Here is a 24,345-nt window from a genome sequence, read left to right on the forward strand (position 1 = left end):
AATAATCCACTGATCCAAAACCGCAAAATGAATTCACTTTATCTGTAATTGTTCTAAAATCCAATGTATAATAATTGCAAGAAAACACACACATCTTTAAGAAATCTCCAGGTCCATGTTTTGCTAAAATGTATAAACAGTAATTTCATCATGAAGAAATATAGCAACTTGCCTGAAATGATTTCCTGTTTCAAAAATAGGGTGCTTTAGTGTAATGGGTTTAAAAGTATATGGTTATAACAACAGGCATAACCTAATCCCAGCATTGCAGAGGAAATTGAAGGATTCAAAAGCTCAGCAGTTTCCATATCTTCAAGCCAAGTCATGTGATGCACCCTGTTCTTCTCAAATTAAAACCTCATAATTGGGGCAGTGCATCCACTGACCTGCAATTTCACACTTCACAAACAGCTGTTCTTGGAATTATTACCTGGGTGATGCACAATACAGGCTCACAAGTCAGACAACAAAATAAAGGAGAGAGAGACTGAACATTTCTTACACTCCTAAGAGTGGAATGGAATCTGGGAAGTATTTCTGAAAGAAGTTCATCAGCTCATCGTCTGTGGTAATCTTCTCAAATTCCTCAAATGGCATGAAGAGTGTGCAGGTGAAGGTCTTGTCCTTTAAAACACAGGATTAACACTCTAAGATCTTTGATTGCCATTGAGACTCCGAATGCGGCACATGAATGTTGTCCTGTTCTAAATTTATACCACAGTGCGGTTCAGTGCTCAAACCTGATTGGTCAGTGTGCATTATTTTTAATATAACAGCACAGGTGTTTCTGGCTGTAATGAACGATATGTTACTATTAATGCACTTGTTCTAATGCATTATTATTTCTATAGTAACAGCTCATACACATGGATTTCTGGTCTTTCATGTGATATTCCTTACATATCATTGTGATCCCAATATCACATTTTCTCAGATTCAAATCAACTTTAGTCCATGTTGTTGGCATGGTTGTTGACAACGCATTTTTAATGGATTTTAACTGAGTAATGTATATATTGTAACAAAATTAAGTTTTGGGGAATATCATAATAACCACAGATGATAACGTGAGACCATAGTGTTCCACATATCCCAAGACCCCAGCTTTTCCTGCGTTTTCGATCGTTTTGAGAACTAAGGACAGAATCAGCATAAATACCCATCATTGTACGATGCTACTGTTCAATTGTAAACTCAAGAAAACCTCATGGTTACTTGTTAGTTATAATCATTGTTATCATCTAGTTTTGAAAGGAAGAGCTAGAACGTCTGGCTAAAATATTTGATACATTTCTTCATTATGTAGTACTGATATAATTTGAAATGATATTTAGGGAGTAGACCTTACTCAGCCCTAATCAGGACATCATCTATTCAGGGTTCAAGTGTAACCCTCTATACTTGGCTGACCATCTACACTTGGCATATGCCTGGACTGAGCACATCCAATCATCAGGAATGAGGTAAAGAACTCTGTAACTATATGTAAGTTTCTGTTAAATCTATGGTTATGCTACTTAACATCTACCTCCTTAAATAAATAAATAAATAAATAAATAAAATAAAAACCTTAGTGAGCTCAACTGAAACTTGAAATCACAAGGAAGCATGTGATTAATATGATTTACACTTACCAAGTTCGGGAGAGCAATCATCATAAATGTGTTCCTTGGCCAGATATGAAGAAAATTGGGCTCCATTGCAAACTGAACATAGAGGCAGAGATAAGCAGGATAAACTGTATATAAAAGTAGCAACTACCTACATAACTGTATGCATACAAATGCAGAGAAAAAAGAGAGAGAGCATGCGAGATGTAATTATTTTGACTTAACTCAATTTCTAGTTGATGTCTTCTAATCTAATTTTGGGGGATCTAATTATTTTTCCTTAATATTTGACATCCAATGATCCATCAACAAGAGTAATTTATTGAATATTAGCTTATAGTAATAATAATTATTATTCTGTATTATGATTCACAAATAGTAAGTATGCTAGAATTTGCTTTATTGGAATTAAGTTGTCACATATGGCTAATAATTGGTCATTTAGTTATGGGTTCAGATAGTTACACTGAAGGCCTTTTCTAATGGTCATATCAGCCATTTTGAACAATTAAATCTGACATACTTAATTATATAATGATGCAATAACCTTAATGTCTATTGTATTGATGAAGTATCCCTATCAGCACTACCAGATCATTAATTGAGACTAAAGAGTTTGTAAATTTCCAAACACATAAATGGCAAAAAATGTCTATTTAAGTGAAAATAATGAGAAGATATTTGAAATATAAACATAATGTTTTGAAATAACTAGTAATTAAATAAAAAAATTATATCACACTGAAATAACAACAGAGAACTTCAACACCTTTTTCACAATTTGCAGTTCATAGCTTCTGTGATATGTACGATTAGTAGTTTAATTTGCAGGTTGCTTTGAGATTTCTGTTAGTAGTACTGAGTACTAGCAAACTCTGTGCTTAATTGAGGTTCTCTGACATTTGTTTCTAGTCAGTTAATGGAAACTCTGACCTTATTCACACCATGTATTAACACTACGTGATGATCACATTGCTGTCGGATAGCATTTGGGTGCATCCAGATAGAGATAGAGGAATAAATGGGCCTTTCGCTGTCAGATCCTTTCACAGCTACATGTGTGGATTGTGCTCTGCCTCACTTGCAACTTACATTAGATACAATCTGTCAAATAAATAAATGTCATTGGAAAAAGAAAGTAAACCCTCCTTATACCACTACCTCTGTAAAAGCAGAACTTTTGGCAGTTTGGTGTTCTGGAGCACTCAGGTCTGTGTCTACATCATGCCAAGAAGAAAGAACATCAGTCATGACTGGTGCTGCTCATCAATCTGGGAAGTGTTATAAGGCCCTCTCCAAACAATTTAAATTCACCATTCTATAGTGAGAAGGACTGTTTACAAATGGAGAGTCAATTGCCAATCTTCCCAGTAGTGGGCATCTCAGCATATTCACATTAAATGTTTATGTTCATGACAACACAATCAGATAAAAAGACTGAACAAGTATGGCTTTGATGGAAGGGTGACTAGGAAAAATTCATTTCTCTTCAAAAAGTAAATGGCAGAATGACTTAGGTTTGCAAAATAGCATCTGAACAAACCACAAAAGTTCTGGAACAATATATTTTGGACTGCGGAGAGTATATCTGACAGCGTTTTTAACCCTAATCCTCATACCAACTGTCAAGCAATCAAGCGTAGTGTTGAAGGGGTGAGGATTTGGGCTTGTTTTGCAGCCAGAGGACCCCAAAATGAAACCCTGAAGGCTAAAGAAGAAAAAAGAAATCAAGGTTTTGGAATGGACAAGTTAAAGTTCAGACTCCATTGAGATGCTGTGGCAGGATCTTAAGAGAGCTGTGCATAAACAAATGCCCTCATACGTCAATGAACTGAAGCAATGTTGTATAGAAGAGTGGGTCAGAATTTCTCCAAAGCAATGTGAGAGAATGATGAACTTCTAGAGAAAACATTTACTTCAGGTTATTGCTCCTACAGGTGGTTCTACATGTTACTGAATTATGGGTGTGCTTAGTTTTTTTTCCCATTTGGTTCCTGAATGTTGGTTTACTTTTTAGGAATAAACACCCACATATTGAAGTGGTTTTTTGTTGTCACCTAAGGTTGTCTGTTTGTTTATAGAAGTTGTTTAGGACCACACAATTGATATTTAGGCCATGATTTAAAAAAACAAAAATGAAGAAATTAAGTAAGGTGTACTTGTTTTCCTCATTATTGTAAATGTTACAGGTCTGAGAGGGTTACAATCACTTACATCACCATTTATTGGAGGCATAGTGAGCTCAAGGTATCCATGGGGGATGTAGGTCTGGCTGTAATTGAAGCGACTGCGGCGTAAAAACTGCTTTCTCGTAGCAGAGAAGGCACCGTCACAGCCCACTATGAAATCTGCCTGGATCTCCTTTTCAGTACCATCAGTCCTAGAACGAGAAGACAACATAACAGATCAATATCATTAGCTTCTCTGAAATTACACTAATTACAGACTAAAATAAAAAGTTTTATGACATTTCATATGTCATATGCATTTCATATGAGATTTCATATGACATGACACGACATGATATGTCTTTTCATATGCATGAGTGCAATGTTTCAGGGAAACTGCGGGCACCTTTGTATACAAAACAACGTTGTGTGTAATGAGAAAATGAGAAAACAGGTAAATAGATTGTTTACCCAAGAAAGGTCATGGTTCCTGTTTCTGGACTCCAGTCAAGCAGCCTATGGTTAAAGTTCAGTTGTGTGTTTGGATATGCTTCAGCCGCTAGAGTGAGAGGATACTTGTCAAAAGAAGTTTCATACGTTTTACACAATACTAGGATATTTGACGCATACAGTACGTGTGACTACCTGTTAGCAGTTCCTTATTGAGGTTGGCTCTGCCTACAGAAAGGATGTACTGAAAAGAAACAATATGACATTTAAAGAAAACAATGATTACATGGAGATGGTGAATTGCTACATAATAAAAATAGTAAAACATTTCAATGACAAAAAATTATTTCCTAATCAATCTGGTAAATAATAATACAGCACAAATGTTATTTTCATGTTGTTTCAGCTGTTGCTGGTCACTTTCATTTACTGACAATGTTATTACATTTCTGAGAAGTAAAGCAAACCTATGAATACAAATTGACCAATACTGACTGTAATATTTGTAAAAATAAAAAAGGTTGTTTTTTTTTTGTTTTTTTTTACATTTTTCACACTCATTTTTTGACATGAAATGACCTGAAATCTGCATCTAAATATACCATTTATTGATGACATTGCATCAGTGAAAGAGGTCCCTAAGAACTTCAATGGAGTGTGAGTTTCTCATAGCATGAACTTCATGCAGTGTATTTAAAGACACTCTCTGACTGTAATATATGTTTTCCTCAAGAGTTCAACCATGCCTTAATCAAAATAAAATAATAGAGATGAATGAATCTGTGCTGTGGCAAAATATTATTGATACTGGCCTACCTGACCTTTCTTTCCATATGGTATGGGAGAACGCTTTCCATTCACTCTGTGGATCATACGAGCATGCATTGGAATGCCCTTGGAAATAATCTGTATTTGACAGACAGCAAAACACTGAACACAGTGTATATTTGGGTCATTTTTCAAATCATGAACTTACCTCATATAAACTAAATTTAGTTCACCTTGAAATTAGAGAATGGCACATAAAAATTTACAAATGCTAAAATAAATTTTAAAAATGGCAGAAAGTATTTCTTTCATTGGGAAGGAATAGATCTGTATTGCAAGTTATTGTCCAGTGCCTCCATCAGCTTTAACTAGAATTATATCTGTATGCTGTTTAATAATAATAATTTGCTTTTTTTTAGATATTATATTAAACACAGTCACTATGGTGATACCTTGTCTTCCATTCCAACATGTTTTAAAGCTTGGCGTCCCCTATGGGAAAGGGCTAGATTTATGCTTCTGCCCTTTACAGTTTTGGCACAGCGAATATCTGTTGAGGAATTAAAGTCAGTCAGACACTATAATATTCAACTACCAACAATACTACTACTACTACTACTACTACTACTACTACTACTAATAATAATAATAATAATAATAATAATAATAATAATAATATCAAAATTTATGTTCCATATTTCAGTTCTATAATATTGTATTTAAGTGGTAAATCCAAGTTGTTTACAAATGCATACTTAATAAACATTTAAACATTTTCTGACTATAATAATTCAATCTCTAAATAATTACCTTCTCGAGATTCAAAGACCGCAACCTCAAATCCTCTTTTTGCAAAGAAGCATGCATTTAAGCTACCAACCTAAATCAGAAGGAAGTCGTGTTGATCATATGTCTAAAAAACGACAGCATCATTCAAATGTTACTGTACAAATCTAATTCATTAAATATTTCTGGACTAATATAATAATATCTATAATAATATCTAAGCATTTTCTGCAAAGTTTTTTTTTGGTTCATTTTTACATAGTCCATCATTTCCCACTTTGTGTGTTGTTTAATACATGTACTTATGTATATCTCAAAATAAACTACATTCTTAACAATTTTGAAAACTGAAATCTTGTAGTAAATAGGTCAATCAGGAATACAATATATCTTTTAGGTTAAATATAAAATATTTCACGGTATAATGAACCATAGAAGCCATAAAGATATCATACCAGGCCGCCTCCTACTACAACGACTTTTTTCTTGGTGGCCGATTTATTCTTCTCACTTGAATAGTCCATGTTGGTACAGATTAACGTTTACTCAGAAAAGAACTAGTCAGTAGATATCCACAACCTGTTGGAGTAAACCAAAAAAAGTATGTAAGAAAGTAAAGTAAGAAAAATGCCAGCTCACTGTGAGTTGTGTGTTCAGGTAGATGAACTGATGTGTAAATACATGAAGGACTACAAACACAGGCATAGGTTCAAAGCTCACGCTCTGAGTACATGACTGTTAATGCTCCTGAGTTTAGCAAATGACATCAAATCAACAATGGGCACACTCAGCATCATTAGTAAACAATGTAAGTGCCTGTTCACACCGGGATGATATTCACAGCGCGAAAAACGGTCCGTTTAACGCCCCAGTGGCTATCAACGAGAGTGTTCACACTAGTGATGTGTTGTTCAAAATGAACGAATTTTTAATATGACTTGGGAACACCGAGTTGTCTCAGAGAGTGATTCGTTCATTCTTGACTGGGCATGCGCTGCAACAACCCCATAGGTCCGGTGACCGCCCCATAGGCAATGCACCATGCAACACCGGAAATGGGATGAACAAATGACTCGAACCCGAAGACTCGAGACGTGAACTAATTATTTCTGTTTTCGTGGAACAGACTTGACAACTCGGATCAGGAGTTTGCTACAACTGATTTGGACAAGCCTATGAAATACTGGGAGAGTGTAGTCTGGTCAGATGAGAGCAAAATTGAACTTTTTGGCTGTCATAGTACATACCAAGTTTGGAGAAGAAATAGCACTGCAAATCACCCTAAAAACACTATAGCAACAGTGAAGTTTGGAGGTGGAAGCATCATGGTGCGGGGCTGATTTTCATCACATGGTACTGGATGACTCCATATAAGTGAAGGAACGATGAATGGAGCCCTTTACCAGGAGATTCTTGAGAAGAATCTGCTGCCATCCACCAGGATGATGAAGCTGAGACGTGGGTGGACATTCCAACAGGACAACGATCCAAAGTATACAGCAAAGGAAACTCAATTGGTTTCAGAGAAAAAAACAAGGTGTTAGAATGGCGCAGTCAATCACCTGACTTGAATCCAATTGAACAAGATTTCAAGGCAATATGTTTAGACAAATGGGCCAAAATCACACCTGAATTGTTACGACACGGAGAAATCGGCGCGGCAGCTCACAACGTGTAGTGCCGCCCAGGAACATGGCGGAGGAGGACTACACTTCCCAGTCATACCCGCGCTCGAGTTCACCGGAGTTCTAATTACGAACGCCTGCAAACACCTAAGGTTATATAAGGGCCTCCCTAGCATTAGCCCCTTGCGAAGTAACCGCTCAGCAGCCTCGTCTCTGTTTGTTTACCAAGCCGATCTTCATAGAAGTGTTTTCCCTGGTGCTCGACTTAACGCTCGTCTCTCACTACGCTTTTGCCTACACCCCGATACATAGCTTACCTGCTCTGTCCCGATTCGATTCTCGTTTTGTGTTCAATCTCACGTCATCTCTCCGCTCGCCCGCGCTTGTCTCCGTCTATGCTTCGTAACATGAATACTGCGGCCGATTTAATTTTTTCATACAGGAAGCGTCTTGAAGAAGTCATTACAAACAAAGGCTTCTCCACTAAGTATTAAATAAATTTCAGTTAGCGTGTTCAATACTTTTTTCCTGTGTCATTCCAAAAAAAAAAAAAAGAGCATATTGTTTAAAATTAGAACTTTAAGGATTTAGCTTTAAAGAAGTATTTGCTGCAGTGGCCAAATCACCAAATACCTTACATTTCACAAAAGTGCATACATGCTTTAACCAGTTCACAAAAAGTGTGTAAATAGAATACATTACGTCATTCAACTACAGTAACCAATTTTTATTGATTCATGGTGAATCTGGAGCCAATCCTGGGAACACTTTGTGTGAGGCTGGAATTCACCCTGGATGGGATACCAGCTCATTGTAGAGCACCAAGCACACACATTCATTCCTGCATGTGAGCTCATACTGTATACTAGGGAGTTTAACACTCTTGGATTCCTCAGTGGGTTCAGCTACCTTGTGATGTTGCATGAGCACCCGTCCAAAAATATGTGGTGTATAGCTTCATTGCTTTTTTATTTATTTATTTATTTATTTATTTTTCAATTACATGTGGCTCCAAAGAAAACACATTCCAGCCTTCACCCTTGCCCTATATATAGAAGGTAATCACTCTAGAAATACAGAAAGGATATTCAGGTTACAGAAAGAGTATAAAACAAAAGTTAATTCTAGCTTCATAAAATTTCATGTAGCTGTTGCTGGCTCAAATTTAGCCTATTACCCGTAGACACTTAAAAATTCAACATAGAAGCAAATACTCACATCTGCAAAACCAGTTGGAGATAGAAAAATAAGACACCAGCCGTGAATGAGAAGAAGCAAGGTTCCAGATTTATTGGTTCCGTTCCACCACACGAGATCCACACCGATGAGAATTCTCAGAAGTGATCTCACACCTGGAGCTGAAGCTCCCTTATTTATACATTTTCTACACCCAAACTAACAGAGCTTTCCCATAACACCAATATGTTTAGAAAGAACCTTCCCATAATAACAATAAGTTTTAGAAAGAGCTTTCAAACAATACCATTATGTTTTAGAAAGAGCTTTCCCACAATACCAGTATGTTTGTAAAAGAGCTTTCCCACAATGCCATTATGTTTTAGAAAGAGCCTTCCCCGAACACCATTAGGTTTTCGAAAAAGCTTTCCCATAATACCAATAGGTACGAGACTCAACAATTCGGAGAGACCTTGGTCTCACGGGGTCCGCTGTTTTCATCGACGGTTATCTCGCGGCCCTAGCCATTCCTATCGACGGTTATCTCGCAGGTGCACCTTGACTCAACTACCCTTATAAACGGCCTATCTTGGTTCTCTCTTAAAATTTAAGGCCTTCGTCCGTGTTACTCCTGAGTTTTTCTCGTGAGACAAGAATCCTCCCCACCTTCAAGTGCATTATGAGTAAGTTTCTTTCACATTTTCTTGTATTTCTGGTTTATAATGCTTTTTCCTTTCAAATTTGCTCTATATTTCTGTTTCATATATGGTTATACTGCTTGCAAGTGTTTTACTGTACTCCATACTTCATAATATCATTATATTATACTTATAATATCTTAATACTCCTTTTATTATTCTTATAAAGTTATAATGTTCTGCTTTCCTTCTGGCGGCACAGGTCTGTGTGTGTGTGTGTGTGTGTGTGTGTGTTATGTCTGCATGCCTGCTCTTGACTGTGTGAGAGTGTGTGCCTCTGTGTGTGTGTGTGTGTGTGTGTGTTTCTCAGCCTGCACTCCTCAGCTCTTATATTTCTCTGTAAATAATAAATCATAGTGTTAATCTTAAAGTGTGAATCCAATTCATCAATATCCGCCTAATACCGTTTATTCGCTTCTGTGTGTCTAGGTGCCCGTCACTTTTCCTTCTCTCCTTTACTAGAGGGGCTGGATTGGCTGGATTTGGATCTAAACACTCACTATCAGCTCGCGCATCTCACTGCTGACATCACTATGCTACTTGACGTTCTTCGCACCCCCTCCGGAAATGCGGGGTTCCCCCCACCTCTCAGATACAGAATCCGCCCCGCGAATGTGTGTATTGACGCCTCTACACAGACAGATCCTCATCCTGACCCTCCCTACAGCTTTCAGTCTGAGGATGATGTCACCTTCTCTGATCTGGGTTCTGACCATTCTCCCGTTTTCTCACCTGCCAGTCCCAAGTACTCTCCTCAGTACACCTCGGCTGGCTATCCCACGTCCCCAGGACGCACCCCATTTTATTACCTGTTTTCTCCCTACCGCTCACCTCAGGATTACACTCCCACCAGTTCTATGAATTCTCAATAAAATTACATGCTGTTCATACTTAGTCTGTGAACCTTAATAAACGTACATGTTAATCATACTTGGTCTCCCTCGCGTTTATTTCATGCCATTTTTATACACAACACTGTCCCTTTAAAATGATGCAACACTGCAACACACCAAGCTCAAAGTCCAAGTTGAATATTATTCTGCCAGCACAAAATCCGCTTTCTACTGGTGTTGATGACCAATCTATCTACAAATTCTAATACAGGACTCTTAGGGACACTCAGGATCACTAATGGAGATTCCAATATATACTGTTGATGCATTTACTAATTTACCATTTAAAGGAAACCCTGCTGCAGTTTGTCTTTTAGAGAATGTAAGTCATTTAGCATTTTGCATAACAGAATAAACAAACTAGACTACAATCCATTAGGCATTAGGATTTACCATGCAATGTTTATAACATATCCAGGAACTGAAAGTGGAGCTTTATCAGAAAATAGCAGCTGAAATGAACTTGTCTGAGACGGCATTCATCACTAAACTGAAACCAACAGAGGATTTTAGTTCAGGTACTCAACTCTGCACTGAACTCAAGACTGAATGCAATTCATTTTTGCATTTAAGATTTCATATGTATAACATTTTACAGATGTGTATGAGATTGTTTTTTTTCCCCAGGTTAATCACATAATTTGTGCATAACCACATCTGAGGTGTGTGTGTGTGATTATCAAGGACAAATTCTGACCTCATACTGAGAAAATAATTTTAAATGGCTAAGGGTAGTTGTTGAAGCAGACAAACATGTAACTTTTGCAAAAGAACAGCTATTACCAGCATTTTCCAGACTATATTCAAATTCAGAATACCCTTATACACAAAAATGCTTTTGTAATCTATATAATAAATGGTCTTTTACAGGAGCAAGGTTTGGCTTACGCTGGTTCACCCCTACACATGAGATCAACCTTTGTGGCCATGCGACACTAGCTTCAGCAGCAGTGCTCTTTTACAAGAAAGGTAAAAGTAGTTTATTTCTAATAGTTTAAAAATAACATGCAGCAATGATAAATTCAAGTATAGAAAAGCTGTATTATTTCTCAGAAAATACCAACTCTGTGGTTACCTTTGACACTCTGAGCGGAGAGCTGCTGGTGCAGCAGCGAGGTGAATCATTAGTGATGGACTTCCCTCTCAATAAACCAGAAGTCCAGGTACAGCCACTCAAATATAGACATGCCAAAAAGTGCTTGGACACTTTAGGGTATTTCAACCATTATATTTGTTTCAAAAATAAAACACAGCAAAATATCCAAACCAAGAAATAAGATCATTAGACTGACGCTTGATAAAACATGATACAACTCATTTGAGTAAGAACAAAACAGTATTTAGACACTTGGGTCTAATCTAGGCTACTTGCATTCCTAATTGGAACATGCTCCAAAGTTTATGTTGTCATCTGTACCTATGAAGCTAATTTACTGCATGTATTCTATAAATTGTCTTAGGATCAGTACCAAAATAGCAATAAAAGCAAGTTCTAAAGAAGGGATTAGCAATGTCTGTTTACAAGGCAATTATATTTGTCAGATCAGCAAAAGTTTGTTTTATAAGAAATAACAGACAGACAGTTGTATTATAAGAAATAACAAGTAAGAAAAAGTTGCAAGTATTGCACCTGAGAAAAGGAATTCCAGAAACGGGTAAAGTCCATTCAGATGAGTTCAAATGTAACCTAGATTAATCTGATGGTAGACACTGTGTGGAGAAAGCCTGGAGAAGAATGCCAGCCAGACTGCACTAGGAGTACTGTAGAGCACTGAGGTCAGGGTCTATTTTACCTTAACGCAGGGGTGTCCAAAGTCCAGCCCCATGGCCAAATGTAGTCTGCGGACAGATGTTAATTGTTCTGTGACTTTTCTGTTAGAATGTATGACAGAAGGCCCAGTAGCCAACATATTGCAATTTTTCCTTTCTTCCTGACAGTGAGATCAGTGTGCACATTAATACAGTTAGTTAAATTGCAAGAGCCTTTTTTCCTCTGAGTACATCTGCAAATTGAAAAGTTATGAACCCACCTGGAATTGGACGTGTGTCTATATTGTCTCAACGCACTGTGAAGAGGATGGTTCAAGTGGCCAAAAAATCTCCAAAGATCACAGCTGGAGAATTGCAGAGGTTCGTATGGAGAACTACAGAAAGTCTCCAAAACTACAATCCGAAGTCACCTCCATCACCACAAGTTGTTTGGAAGGGCTTCAAGAAAAAAGCCTGTACTCTCATCAAAAAACCATCTCAAGCATCTTCAGTTTGCCAGACACTACTGGAACTTCAAATGGGATCGGGTTCTATGGTCAGATGAAACCAAAATAGAGCTTTTTGGCAATAAACACCAGAGGTGGTTTTGGCACACACAGAGAGGTAGCCATATGGAAAAGTACCTCATGCCCACGGTTAAATATGGTGGAGGCTCTTTATTGTTTTGGGGCTGTTTTTATGCCAGAGGACGTGGACATTTTGTTAGGATACATGGCATCATGAACTATCAAATATCAACAGATATTAAATGAAATCCTGACTGCCTCTGTCAGAAAGTTTAAAATGGGCCGTGGTTGGATCTTCCGGACAATGATCCAAAACATACATCAAAATCAACACAAAAATGGTTTACTGACCACAAAATCAAGGTCCTGCCATAGCCATCCCAGTCCTCTGACTTGAACCACATAGAAAACCTGTGGGATGAACTGAAGAGGAGAGTCCACCAGCATGGACCTTGAAATGTGAAGGATCTGGAGAGATTCTGTATGGAGGAATGGCCTCATATCCCTTACCATGTATTCTCCACCCCCATCAGGCATTATAGGAGAAGACCCAGAGCTGTTATCTTGGCAAAGGGAAGTAGCACAAAGTATTGACTAAACGGGTGCCAATAATTGTTGCACACCTATATTTACCAAAGATTGTTTTTGTTAAAGCTGTGTTGTGTTTGCATTTGTTTGATATCCATGAGAGCAGAGTATTTTTGTGAATTTTTAACAAAAGATCAAACGGTTAAACAATAAAAAAAAAAACAACAAAAAAAAACTTTTTTTAAAGCCTTCTTTGCTAATTTTTACCAAGGGTGCCAATATTAGTGGAGGAAACTGTATACGTACACATACACCAATTATTGCTCGATACATCAGTGCATTCTTTTTATGTTATCTTAAACTATGCATTTATATGTTTGATTATATTTTCCATGTGTTTATATTTTACACGTAGGACAGAAAGAAATTTAATGACATTCTTAAGGTAAGTTTACCTTTTTATAACTTTTAACATAATCAGAAAACTCCCAGACTTATCGTCTCACTCAGAAGTTGTTTTTTGTTTTGAAAGTACCTGCAAAAAATCCAGTCCAGATTCCTATGGTTATTTTCCTAAAAATTTCTAGGCTGCTGTGGGAGAATTGCCTATTCAAGAGGTGTGTTACTGTAAAACCACAAAGAAACTGCTAGTGCGTTTGCATGATACATGTGACAGGTACAGGAGACTATTAAACAATGAAAAGAGAACTCTAAATTACAAGTCTGTTCACCTTAATACATCGTATAATATAATCTGTTTAAATCTTGACATGAAATTATTTTGATTATGAAACTATTTGGCTAGAAAAACTGCATATTTATTCATCAACTGATGAATCATACTGATAAAGTTTGCAATATGCATGTTTGTTCTTCAAACGTAGGCTATTCTATTTCCAAAACTGTCCATACGTCATCATTTGAAGTAGACATAATCCAGAATTTAACTTTGCTTGAAGGTCCGTGCTTACTTCCCTGAATCCGGTGAGTGAGTCTCTGCTGAAAAGTGAAGATAGTGGAAGGATTATAAGTCTCATCATCACAGTGAAAGGAGCACCAACCTCACAGCCAGGATATGACTTTTACTCCCGTAACTTTGCACCATGGGTCGGAGTCCCTGAAGATCCTGTGACAGGTAAACCCCTACCCCTCACACTACTGCTAGTAGAGAGTGACACAGGGACAAAATCCTGTCCCTGTCCACTAACTGTCCCCAGCATGCATAACATCATCCCCACAGGCTCCATATCTCATTACATAAACATGTCTTTTCTTTGCAACAGTATATAAACTAGTTTGGTTTTAAATATTGCACAAAATGCTAATTAGTCCTTATGTAATAGTTATTCAACAATTTGAGAACATTTAACATTACATAATGAAAATTTTTATAATGCTACACATTGCCAGTCTACTTTGATTTAAAAATACCTTCTTTCTAATGGTCCCTATTTGCACTGGGTCAGAACAGCTACCTGACATTCTGACTTTTTCTTTATTTCCTGAAGGCTCTTCACATACCGTCCTCGCTGCTTACTGGTCTGAGAAACTGGGAAAGAAGAAAATGTTAGGTAATGATGCCTAAAATCTTATCTGCCTTTTAGTCTACCAAAAACTGAAACATTTTCATATACATCATCTTTATGAATAGTTCAGTTGTTTTCTGATGACTCTACCTTTATCAGTTTAATTCCCTAAAATAACAAAATATTAAAATGATGGGGACACAAACTCCACCACTATGTACAAATTATAAATTGTAAACATATCTCTATTTATATTTAGGCCCCTCAATTAAATAATATAGATTAATTCATTGAAATGTATAAGCATTTTTTCCTGGTCAAGGTCATGGTTGATCCAGAACCTATCCCAGGAACACTGGCCACAAACACCCTGTACGGAACACCAATCTATAAATCCCACCCACTTCTGTGCTCCCTTTAAAAACACATGCAGTGCACAGGGTAATGCTTAGCTATTAGGTGCTGCTGAGAGTGTATCACATTAATTAATATGAATGAACCTAAGAAACAGCTAATAATAAAACCTCAATCATTCCTGATTAATAATAATAAAAATAATAATAATAATAATTAATCCCTGAGCAGAGGCAAATAAAATAGAAAGATACATATAACAAACCCTTTGAGAATCAAAAGAAATTTTTAATTTTGGACAGAAATTCATAATAAAGAGTTCAATTATAGCTCATTTCAGACATCCAGAGATAGAAGGCATTAAGATTTTTCTTAGGATTAATAGGGTGAAACTGACAAAACAACACTGCTCCAAATTATTCACAGCTCTGCATGCTTTGTCTTTTGTTTGTGTGGCAGCCTACCAGTGCTCCAGCCGTGGCGGTGAGCTCGAGTTGGAACTGAGAGGAGACAACAGAGTTGACATCGCTGGCCGAGCCGTGGTCCTCCTTCATGGAATCCTCAAACTCTAGAGAGATTGCTATAGAGCTCACTATGAAAACATTTCGCCATATTATATGGTACACTGCTAATCAGTAGTAATGTATAACTAATTTTGCACACTGCCAATTTTACTGATATATTTTATTCCAGCAAGCTAATCTGGTAATTAATCATAGGAAATGTTTGTGGTGCTGTAAGAACAGGTGTTTTACAGAGTGGTCTAATAGTTTAGTCATGACAAAGTTAGAAATGAAGTACTTAAATAACTTTATTACAGGGAAAAACACACAAAAAAATTGCACAAGACTATTTACATACAAAATACTTGGCTCAGAATATCTGGAAAAAAAAAATAAATAAAAGATTTTTCATCTGAATAAAAGCATGTGAAAACACTAAAATGAGGTAAGAATTACATACAACCCCCCCAAAAAAAATTTTTTTTAAAGAAAGTCAATTATTAATCATGAGGTATTACAATGTACCATCTACTTATCAGTCAGAACTCTCATTCAGGTTCAAAGAAACTTCCATGTGTATGGGTCTTTAACTCAATTAGTGTGAGGTAGTAATAAAAAGCTAAAGAGTATGTGTGTCCACTTTGTGTCACATTTTGATGCGAGGTAGTGCCTCATGAGCAGCAGGTGGCAGCTGGAAGATGTAGTCCAAGTTAAGGAGAACAAGGTTATCGGTAGGTTAAGACATGATTATCATAGGTCAAGAAACACATTTAAACAAGTAACTTCAAGGATACCTTAAAAGTGTTATTTACAATAATATATAAAGCCATTCACACTAGTTCTTCATTTAAGAATTCTGTTTACTTTTTTCTCCTGGGCTCGAAATTAGCTCCGTCCCACCTTAGGCAGATTTCAATGAGTGGTGGCATTGACAGGAGGGAAGAGGAAGGTTTGTCATTTCAATGAAACCATTCCAAAATAATTCTAAATACTACAAACTGCTACTTTAAATGGTTATTTAACCATCAGTTACAAGTCAGCCTACATAACGATGATAACTAGACCTTCTCCATTTTAACCTTACCATTTACCGGGTGGTACAGTATATATTAAAGAAGACCCTGAGTGACTAAAAAAAGCAGAGCCATGTGTAAAGGATATCATGTTCTCCCGCTGCATGTGAGTGAGAAGTTTCTCCAGTGGAGCATAGAGACGCAGCGTAGCCGATCCCAGCATCAGCATCAGCTTATGTTTGGCTCTGGTGATGGCCACATTCAGCCTTCTCTAGTCTTTCAGCAGCTCTCCCAGCTAACACACACACACACACACACACAAACACACACACACACACACACACACACACACACACACCGAGAGAGAGATAAATAGAGAGATAAAAAGAGAGGGAGAGAGATAGAGAGAGAGGGGGAGGGATAGATAGAGAGAGACACTGACTGACTAGAGCAAGTGTGTGAACATGTCAAAAATAATACCAAAATTGCCCATTATACATTACTGCTCAAATTTTTCACACAATCCAGGACTTGCAGCAGATACATAGTGTAGCCATCTGAAAGGGCAGTTACTGTAAACCGGCGTATATACGTGCACTTGATGTTCTGCTACAGCTTGACCATGGTCTGAAACTCAGGTTAAAATCAATGCCTATGTGCTGCACTGGATGCAATCACATCACGTCTAAAACTGATTCAGAAGCAAATTGTGCTGACAGTGGTGTAACCAGAAACTAATTTTGGTGGGATACCAGAGCCCTTACTGTGTGTGAATGTAAGGTCAAATTAATCTAGTCCATACTTTTCCATCTAACATACTAACTCAGACCGTTGCCCTGCCAATGAAGTGACTTTCCGTTTTCCCAAATTCCAGTTTCCAGGAGTCCGTCTAGGACGGTTCATACCTGCTTGCCACCTGACTGGCATTGCATCTGATTTCCACCCTTCATTTTGCAAGTGTTGGGCCTGTTGTTGCCGGTGTGCAGCCGATGCTATCGTTCATTTCAAACAAAGCGAGGAAACACCTGGAATTTGGCAAAGCACCTGAAAGACGGTCCTATATTATGTTTGTTTGAGGCAGCTGGCATTGTAGCCGTGAAACCAGCTAACGTTATGCTCCATGTAATGTTAGCGAAAGCCTGTTATTTGTTAACGACGCTAACGCATTGCAGTGTTATAAACTACCTCCTAATGGGCCACCATGCATCGCCATTCAGCCCGTGTCCTATCAGCTAAATGTCACAAATAATTATTCAAATGTTCATGCTTTTAATAAATCTTTTTGGCCTGCCACCATATCAGTGAATTTAAACTAATGCTTGCATTCAGAGAATAAGGTGTGTGTGTGTGCGCGCGTATTTAGGAGTGCACCTTAGCACTTGTTATTAGTCATTGTCAGACAGTGTTTGATAACTAAAATAAGCTACAGTGAGGGACTGGTAGCGGAGAAACCAGCGTGAACTAAACTAACGAACCTAAACATGAAACATGACAAGGACTATGACTATGGTTATCTATCGTAGTTTCTTATCTATTTAAACTACTCTAATATTTCTTATCTATCCTAATATTCCGCGCTGTGTGCTGGGAGGCCTGCGGTATATATATACAAACCTAATCAGATTCGTAATGGCTGACGGCTGAGGACAATTCAGACACACGTGAAACCATAACCAATGACAGAACGGGGAGGAGACATAACAGAAACATAAACAAATGCACGTGTTGAAATGTCACGATTGTCAACCAGGGAAAAGCAGGTGCTCGTGCACCTGCTCGTGCACGCGCGCTCACATGCTCCACAGCGCGCTGCTTAAAGGGGAACTCGTGACAGAGCCCCCCCAAAGGCACTCCTCCCGGAGTGCCATGAAACATCCATCTCCATTGGCGGCCCTGGCCCCCTGGGCAAAATGTCCCAAGCAGAGCCAGAAGACCGCACGGCGTTCTTGGCGAAACAAAAAAGCAGAGCGACGGGCTCCGCAGTGCAGTAAAGCAGAGCGATGTCCTCGGCGGAACAGGAAAGCAGAGCGACGTCCTCGGCAGAACAGGAAAGCAGAGCGACGTTCACAGCAGAACAGGAAAGCAGAGCGACGTCCTCGGCAGAACAGGAAAGCAGAGCGACGTTCACAGCAGAACAGGAAAGCAGAGCGACGTTCACAGCAGAGCAGGAAAGCAGAGCGACATCCTCGGCAGTGCATGAAGGCATAGTGACGTCCTCGGCGGAACATGAAAGCGGAGCGACATCTCCGGCTGAACAGGAAATAGGAGTGACGTCCCCGTCGGAGCAGGGAAGCAGAGTGATGTGAGCGTCGGAGCAGGGAAGCAGAGCGACGTCCTCAGCAGAGCAGGGAAGCAGAGCAACGTACTCGGCTGAACGGGAAGGCAGAGCGAAGTTCTCAGCAGAACAGGAAAGCATAGCTGCGTCCTCGGCGGAGCAGGAAGGCAGAGCGACAACCTCGGCTGAAGAGGAAGGCAGAGGGACGTCCTCGGCTGAAGAGGAAGGCAGAGCGACGTCCTAGGCTGAACAGGAAGGCAGAGCGACGTCCTCGGCGGAGCAGGGAAGCAGAGCGACGTCCTCGGCTGAACAGGAGGGCAGAGCGACGTCCTCGGCTGAACAGGAGGGCAGAGCGACGTCCTCGGCTGAACAGGAGGGCAGAGCGACGTCCTCGGCTGAACAGGAGGGCAGAGCGACGTTCACAGCAGAGCAGGAAAGCAGAGCGACATCCTCGGCAGTGCATGAAGGCATAGTGACGTCCTCGGCGGAACATGAAAGCGGAGCGACATCTCCGGCTGAACAGGAAATTGGAGTGACGTCCCCGTCGGAGCAGGGAAGCAGAGCGATGTGAGCGTCGGAGCAGGGAAGCAGAGTGACGTCCTCAGCAGAACAGGGAAGCAGAGCGACGTCCTCGGCTGAACGGGAAGGCAGAGCGAAGTTCTCAGCAGAACAGGAAAGCATAGCTGCGTCCTCGGCGGAGCAGGAAGGCAGAGCGACAACCTCGGCTGAAGAGGAAGGCAGAGGGATGTCCTCGGCTGAAGAGGAAGGCAGAGCGACGTCCTCGGCTGAACAGGAGGGCAGAACGACGTCCTCGGCTGAACAGGAGGGCAGAGCGACGTCCTCGGCTGAACAGGAGGGCAGAGCGACGTCCTCGGCGGAGCAGGGAAGCAGAGCAACGTCCTCGGCTGAACAGGAGGGCAGAGCGACGTCCTCGGCTGAACAGGAGGGCAGAGCGACGTCCTCGGTGGAGCAGGGAAGCAGAGCGACGTACTCAGCAGTGCAGGGAAACAGAGGGACTTCTGCAGTGGCACAGGAAAGCGGAGCGAAGTTCCCAGCAGAACAGGAAAGCGGAGCGACGTCCTCGGCTGAGCAGGAAAGCAGAGCGACGTCCTCGGCTGAGCAGGAAAGCAGAGCGACGTCCTCGGCTGAGCAGGAAAGCAGAGCAACGTACTCAGCGGAGCCTGCAGGCTGAACTTGGCTGGTCATGTCAGCAGACTGGGACGTGAGCAGAGCTTGGTTGTCCATGTCAACAGACACTTGGTTGTGCATGTCAGCAGACATGGACGTGAGCAGAGCTTAGTTGTCTGTTTCAGCAAACTTAGGCGTGTACAGAACTTGGCCGTCCTTGTCGGCTGACTCGGGCGTGTGCCGAACTTGGCCGTCCTTGTCGGCGGACTCGACCGTGAGCAGAACTTGGCCGTCCTTGTCGGCGGACTCGGCCGTGAGCAGAACTTGGCCGTCCTTGTCGGCGGACTCGGCCGTGAGCAGAACTTGGCCGTCCTTGTCGGCGGACTCGGCCGTGAGCAGAACTTGGCCGTCAGTGTCGGCGGACTCGGACGTGAGCAGGGCTTGGTCGGCCATGTCGGCCGACTTGGACGTGAGCAGGGCTTGGTCGGCCGTGTCAACAGACCTGGACGTGAGCAGGGCTTGGTTGGCCGTGTCAACAGACCTGGATGTGAGCAGGGCTTGGTCGATCGTGTCGGCTGATTTGGGCTTGAGCAGAACTTGGTCGGCCGTGTCAGTAGACTTGGGCTTGAGCAGAACTTGGTCGGCCATGTTAACAGACACTTGGGACAGTAACTGGGCTTTACAGTGTGGAGCTGAGACCGACTCCTGAACCTCAGGCTGGAGCTCTGGTGCTGGGGCCTCCCTGTTGACCTCTAGCTGGAGCTCGGCAGGTGAGCCCACCTCGTGGGTCTCAGGTTCGAGCTCTGAGGTCGCCAGGTTAACCTCCGGCTGGGGCTCTGATGCTGGGGCCTCCCTGTTGACCTCTAGCTGGAGCTCGGCAGGTGAGCCCACCTCGTGGGTCTCAGGTTCGAGCTCAGAGGTCACCAGGTTAACCTGCGGCTGGGGCTCTGCAAGAGCTTACCTGTAGTAGTGGGTAAACGGCAGGGCAGGTTTGCCTGCCAGACTTACCCCCCAAAAGTTGTTCTAGCTCGACCCTCGCCTCCGGACTCCCGAACCACATCATGAACTCCCCCACAAACTGTTCTACACTGTCCAGGTTCCTACAGTGCTTATCCAGTTGGAGCTGCACCCAAAGAACTGGGACCACATGAATCGGAGCCATTGCTTCTCCTCTGGCTTAGGGTCTAACAGCCTGGAGAAATAGAATTGACAGTCTACCAGAAAATATTCCGGAGCACCGAAAAATCCGTCAAATGGATCAGGAAACTCCATAAATGTCCCTTGTGGGAATTGGACTGAGTCCATAGCGGGACGGTTGGCGTCGACTTCCGGGTCCTGCGTTTTCTCTGTTCTCCTGCTGCATCCATGTTTCGGCGGAATATTCTGTCACGTATCGTGAAGTAACGGAGATTAGGACGGATGCAAGCGCAGGATAACAGTTTTATTTAAGAGAGAGACAGGCAGACAAATCCAAAACGTGATCCACAAACGTAATCCAGTAACATGCAAAGTTCATACAATCGGCAAACAGGCATACACAGGGCTAGGCAGGAATCAAGGTCGTGGTCACGGAAAACAGGGTCGAGATACAAAACATGAAACATAAGCTACAGTGAGGGACTGGTAGCGGAGAAACCAGCGTGAACTAAACTAACGAACCTAAACATGAAACATAACATGGACTAGGACTATGACTCTAAACATGAACCATGAACCATGAACCATGAAACATGAACCATGAAACATGGACTATGACTATGACTATGACTATGGTTATCTATCGTAGTTTCTTCTCTATTCTAAACTACTCTAATATTTCTTCTCTATCCTAATATTCCGCGCTGTGTGCTGGGAGGCGCGCGGTATATATACAAACCTAATCAGCCTCGTAATGGCTGAAGGCTGAGGACAATTCAGACACACGTGAAACCATAACCAATGACAGAACGGGGAGGAGACATAACAGAAACATAAACAAATGCACGTGTCGAAATGTCACGATTGTCAACCAGGGAAAAGCAGGTGCTCGTGCACCTGCTCGTGCACGCGCGCTCACATGCTCCACAGCGCGCTGCTTAAAGGGGAACTCGTGACAGAGCCCCCCCAAAGGCACTCCTCCCGGAGTGCCATGAAACATCCATCTCCATTGGCGGCCCCGGCCCCCTGGGCAGAATGTCCCAAGCAGAGCCAGAAGACCGCACGGCGTTCTTGGCGAGACAAAAAAGCAGAGTGACATACACAGCAGAGCAGGAAAGCAGAGCGACGGGCTCCGCAGTGCAGTAAAGCAGAGCGATGTCCTCGGCGGAACAGGAAAGCAGAGCGACGTCCTCGGCAGAACAGGAAAGCAGAGCGACGTTCACAGCAGAACAGGAAAGCAGAGCGACGTTCACAGCAGAGCAGGAAAGCAGAGCGACATCCTCGGCAGTGCATGAAGGCATAGTGACGTCCTCGGCGGAACATGAAAGCGGAGCGACATCTCCGGCTGAACAGGAAATTGGAGTGACGTCCCCGTCGGAGCAGGGAAGCAGAGCGATGTGAGCGTCGGAGCAGGGAAGCAGAGCGACGTCCTCAGCAGAGCAGGGAAGCAGAGCAACGTCCTTGGCTGAACAGGAGGGCAGAGCGACGTCCTCGGCTGAACAGTTTGAAAAGTTCTCAGTTTCCAAGATGAGTGCTCAAGCCTCCAGCGCCCTCATCTTGATCCAGCCGGAATACCATATCTGAAGAATTCTTAGAGAGATTTCTAAAACAGTGAAAAATGGTCACTGTGTTAACAGCAGGTTTAATTTATAATGCACTTTTTCAAAATGAAGGTAAGAAATTCTGGACAGGGGTACATGGAGACGATAGTTCTAGGTGGGCCGGAGCACTGCTAGTTAGAGGATTGGGGAATTTAAGTAACGAGTCAAATGATACCAAACAGATATGAATGGTTTAATATAGACATCTACCTTGAACAAAAACACCCCTGAGAGTATAATAATGAGATTTAAGCTAATCTAAAAAAAAAAAAAAAAGAAAATTGGGCAACGTAAACTAGATTGTGACTTACTTATCCAAAGAACATGTCACTCCTGTGTTTGTGATCTCGGTGACGTATCCAGCAGCTATACCGATGAACCTGGAGTCCTGGTCACTGATCACCACCCTGTCCCCGACTAGCAGTGTGATGAGTACATGCTCTCCTTGCCTGTGCTTAAAGTGATGCACATAAACACCATCAGAGAGAGCAGTCACCCTGCCTGCCAATACCATGTTCCCAACACAGCCACCATTCTTCTCCCTGAGGGACAGCAGAGACATTTAACTGATTGGTTAGTTTAATGCAGCAGCTGTCACTTTTCTGTAGATCTTGTCTTTCAGAGTGTATTTCCAAATGTCTGTATAGTTCTACATTGAAAGAAAGTCTAAATAGTATTATAATGTTATATTATTTTCCCTCCTCTCGATTTACAAATTTATTTTTGATATATCCATAACGATTACAGTATTCCCTCGGTCTCTATGCCCACCTCTCCTGAGCAGACGGGAGCCAGATGTTGCGACGTCCTCCCTTGCTCTCCATGGTGAGTGCCTCCAAGCTGCAGAGCAGCAACCAGTGACTGAAGTACTGCAGGTGAAGCTGGTTCAGATGTTCACTCTCAAGCTGTAGGAAAGCCTGAGGATCTTCAGAAGGACATGCACCTGGAGCCTTCTCCACAGCTCTGGACACATGAATTGAATTCCAAAAAGTAAAAAAGTACATCTTTAATGACTCATAATTTTCAAGACACTAATGGTTAATAGATGCTTGTTTGAGAGCAAGTGTAGCCTAGTCAGCGAATAAGAAAGATCCAAGGACCTAAATATGACATCTGTAAAACAAAGTTTAATTTCTATAGTGCCCTTCTCAAATCCAAGGAATTAAAAAAAAAACTTAGTCAGTAAGAGGACAACCAGGGATTTATATTATATATCTGTAAATGTATGTGAGCAATGTCCAACATAATGTTTGTAAAGTTTTATAACTTGCAATATTGATTTAGCACTTAATTAGATTTTTAAAAACTGTTAATATGCCTAATACACACCGCATTATGGGCGTGTGTAATACCTGTTATAAAGTGCACAGTTTCTTCTCTGTGGGCAGTACTTGCAGGCCTGCTGGTCAGAGATGACTTCAGGTAAACATGCCATTTGCCCTCCAGCTTGATGAGACTGTTGCGAAGATGATGAACCAGAGTGTTCCTCAGTTTGATCAGCTCTGTGAAGACCAAGAGAAAAGCATCAATATCAGAACTGACATACAAAATGATGGACAGGCACATAGAGTCCTCTCTTTGTTGTAATTGGGTCTCATCTCAGTATCCCCCCTCCCCGATACAGACAATGCTGCCATATTTTTACAAGAAGCCTTGTCATGTAATCTCTGATCCCACCTTTAAACAACTCAACAATTAATTATTCTAACATTTGGTATTTGGCTTGTGTATTTATTTATTCATTTATTTATTTTTCAATTACATGTGGCTCCAAAGAAAACACATTCCAGTCTTCACCCTTGCCCTATATATAGAAGGAAATCACTCTAG

At 41.1% G+C, this 24,345-nt stretch overlaps 3 protein-coding genes across 6 annotated transcripts in view; 1 reads left to right on the forward strand and 2 right to left on the reverse strand.

Moving 5' to 3' along the window:
- LOC128605887 (kynurenine 3-monooxygenase) overlaps positions 1-24,345 on the reverse strand; it is a 32,369-nt gene that overhangs the window by 6,218 nt on the left and 1,806 nt on the right. For 2 of the 4 annotated variants that reach the window (XR_008385616.1, XM_053621717.1), the window contains exons 1-9: positions 6,238-6,577; positions 5,807-5,876; positions 5,449-5,546; positions 5,045-5,134; positions 4,424-4,472; positions 4,250-4,337; positions 3,825-3,990; positions 1,635-1,706; positions 503-624 (exon numbers count right to left, since the gene is read on the reverse strand). Coding sequence is in view for 3 of the 4 variants with exons in the window: in XM_053621717.1 (XP_053477692.1) it covers positions 503-624; positions 1,635-1,706; positions 3,825-3,990; positions 4,250-4,337; positions 4,424-4,472; positions 5,045-5,134; positions 5,449-5,546; positions 5,807-5,876; positions 6,238-6,306 (824 nt within the window). In the remaining variant the exon portion in view is untranslated. Of the gene's footprint in view, positions 1-502; positions 625-1,634; positions 1,707-3,824; positions 3,991-4,249; positions 4,338-4,423; positions 4,473-5,044; positions 5,135-5,448; positions 5,547-5,806; positions 5,877-6,237; positions 6,578-11,804; positions 11,873-24,345 lie in introns of those variants that run through there. The other 2 variants (XM_053621720.1, XM_053621718.1) reach the window with 2 other exon arrangements.
- Positions 10,328-15,909, forward strand: LOC128605891 (phenazine biosynthesis-like domain-containing protein 2). Its single transcript, XM_053621726.1, has 9 exons — positions 10,328-10,496; positions 10,593-10,692; positions 11,045-11,143; positions 11,228-11,337; positions 13,394-13,423; positions 13,566-13,654; positions 13,938-14,113; positions 14,487-14,549; positions 15,318-15,909. The coding sequence occupies exons 1-9, from the start codon at positions 10,413-10,415 to the stop codon at positions 15,428-15,430; spliced, it is 864 nt and encodes a 287-aa protein (XP_053477701.1). The 5' UTR covers positions 10,328-10,412; the 3' UTR covers positions 15,431-15,909.
- On the reverse strand, positions 22,125-24,199 carry LOC128605893 (DNA replication ATP-dependent helicase/nuclease DNA2-like). Its single transcript, XM_053621729.1, has 4 exons — positions 23,868-24,199; positions 23,287-23,478; positions 22,827-23,057; positions 22,125-22,517 (listed from the first exon to the last, which is right to left on the reverse strand). The coding sequence occupies exons 1-4, from the start codon at positions 23,948-23,950 to the stop codon at positions 22,430-22,432; spliced, it is 594 nt and encodes a 197-aa protein (XP_053477704.1). The 5' UTR covers positions 23,951-24,199; the 3' UTR covers positions 22,125-22,429.

Source organism: Ictalurus furcatus, chromosome 3 (genome assembly GCF_023375685.1).
Source record: "Ictalurus furcatus strain D&B chromosome 3, Billie_1.0, whole genome shotgun sequence".
NCBI classification, from domain to species: Eukaryota; Metazoa; Chordata; class Actinopteri; order Siluriformes; family Ictaluridae; genus Ictalurus; species Ictalurus furcatus.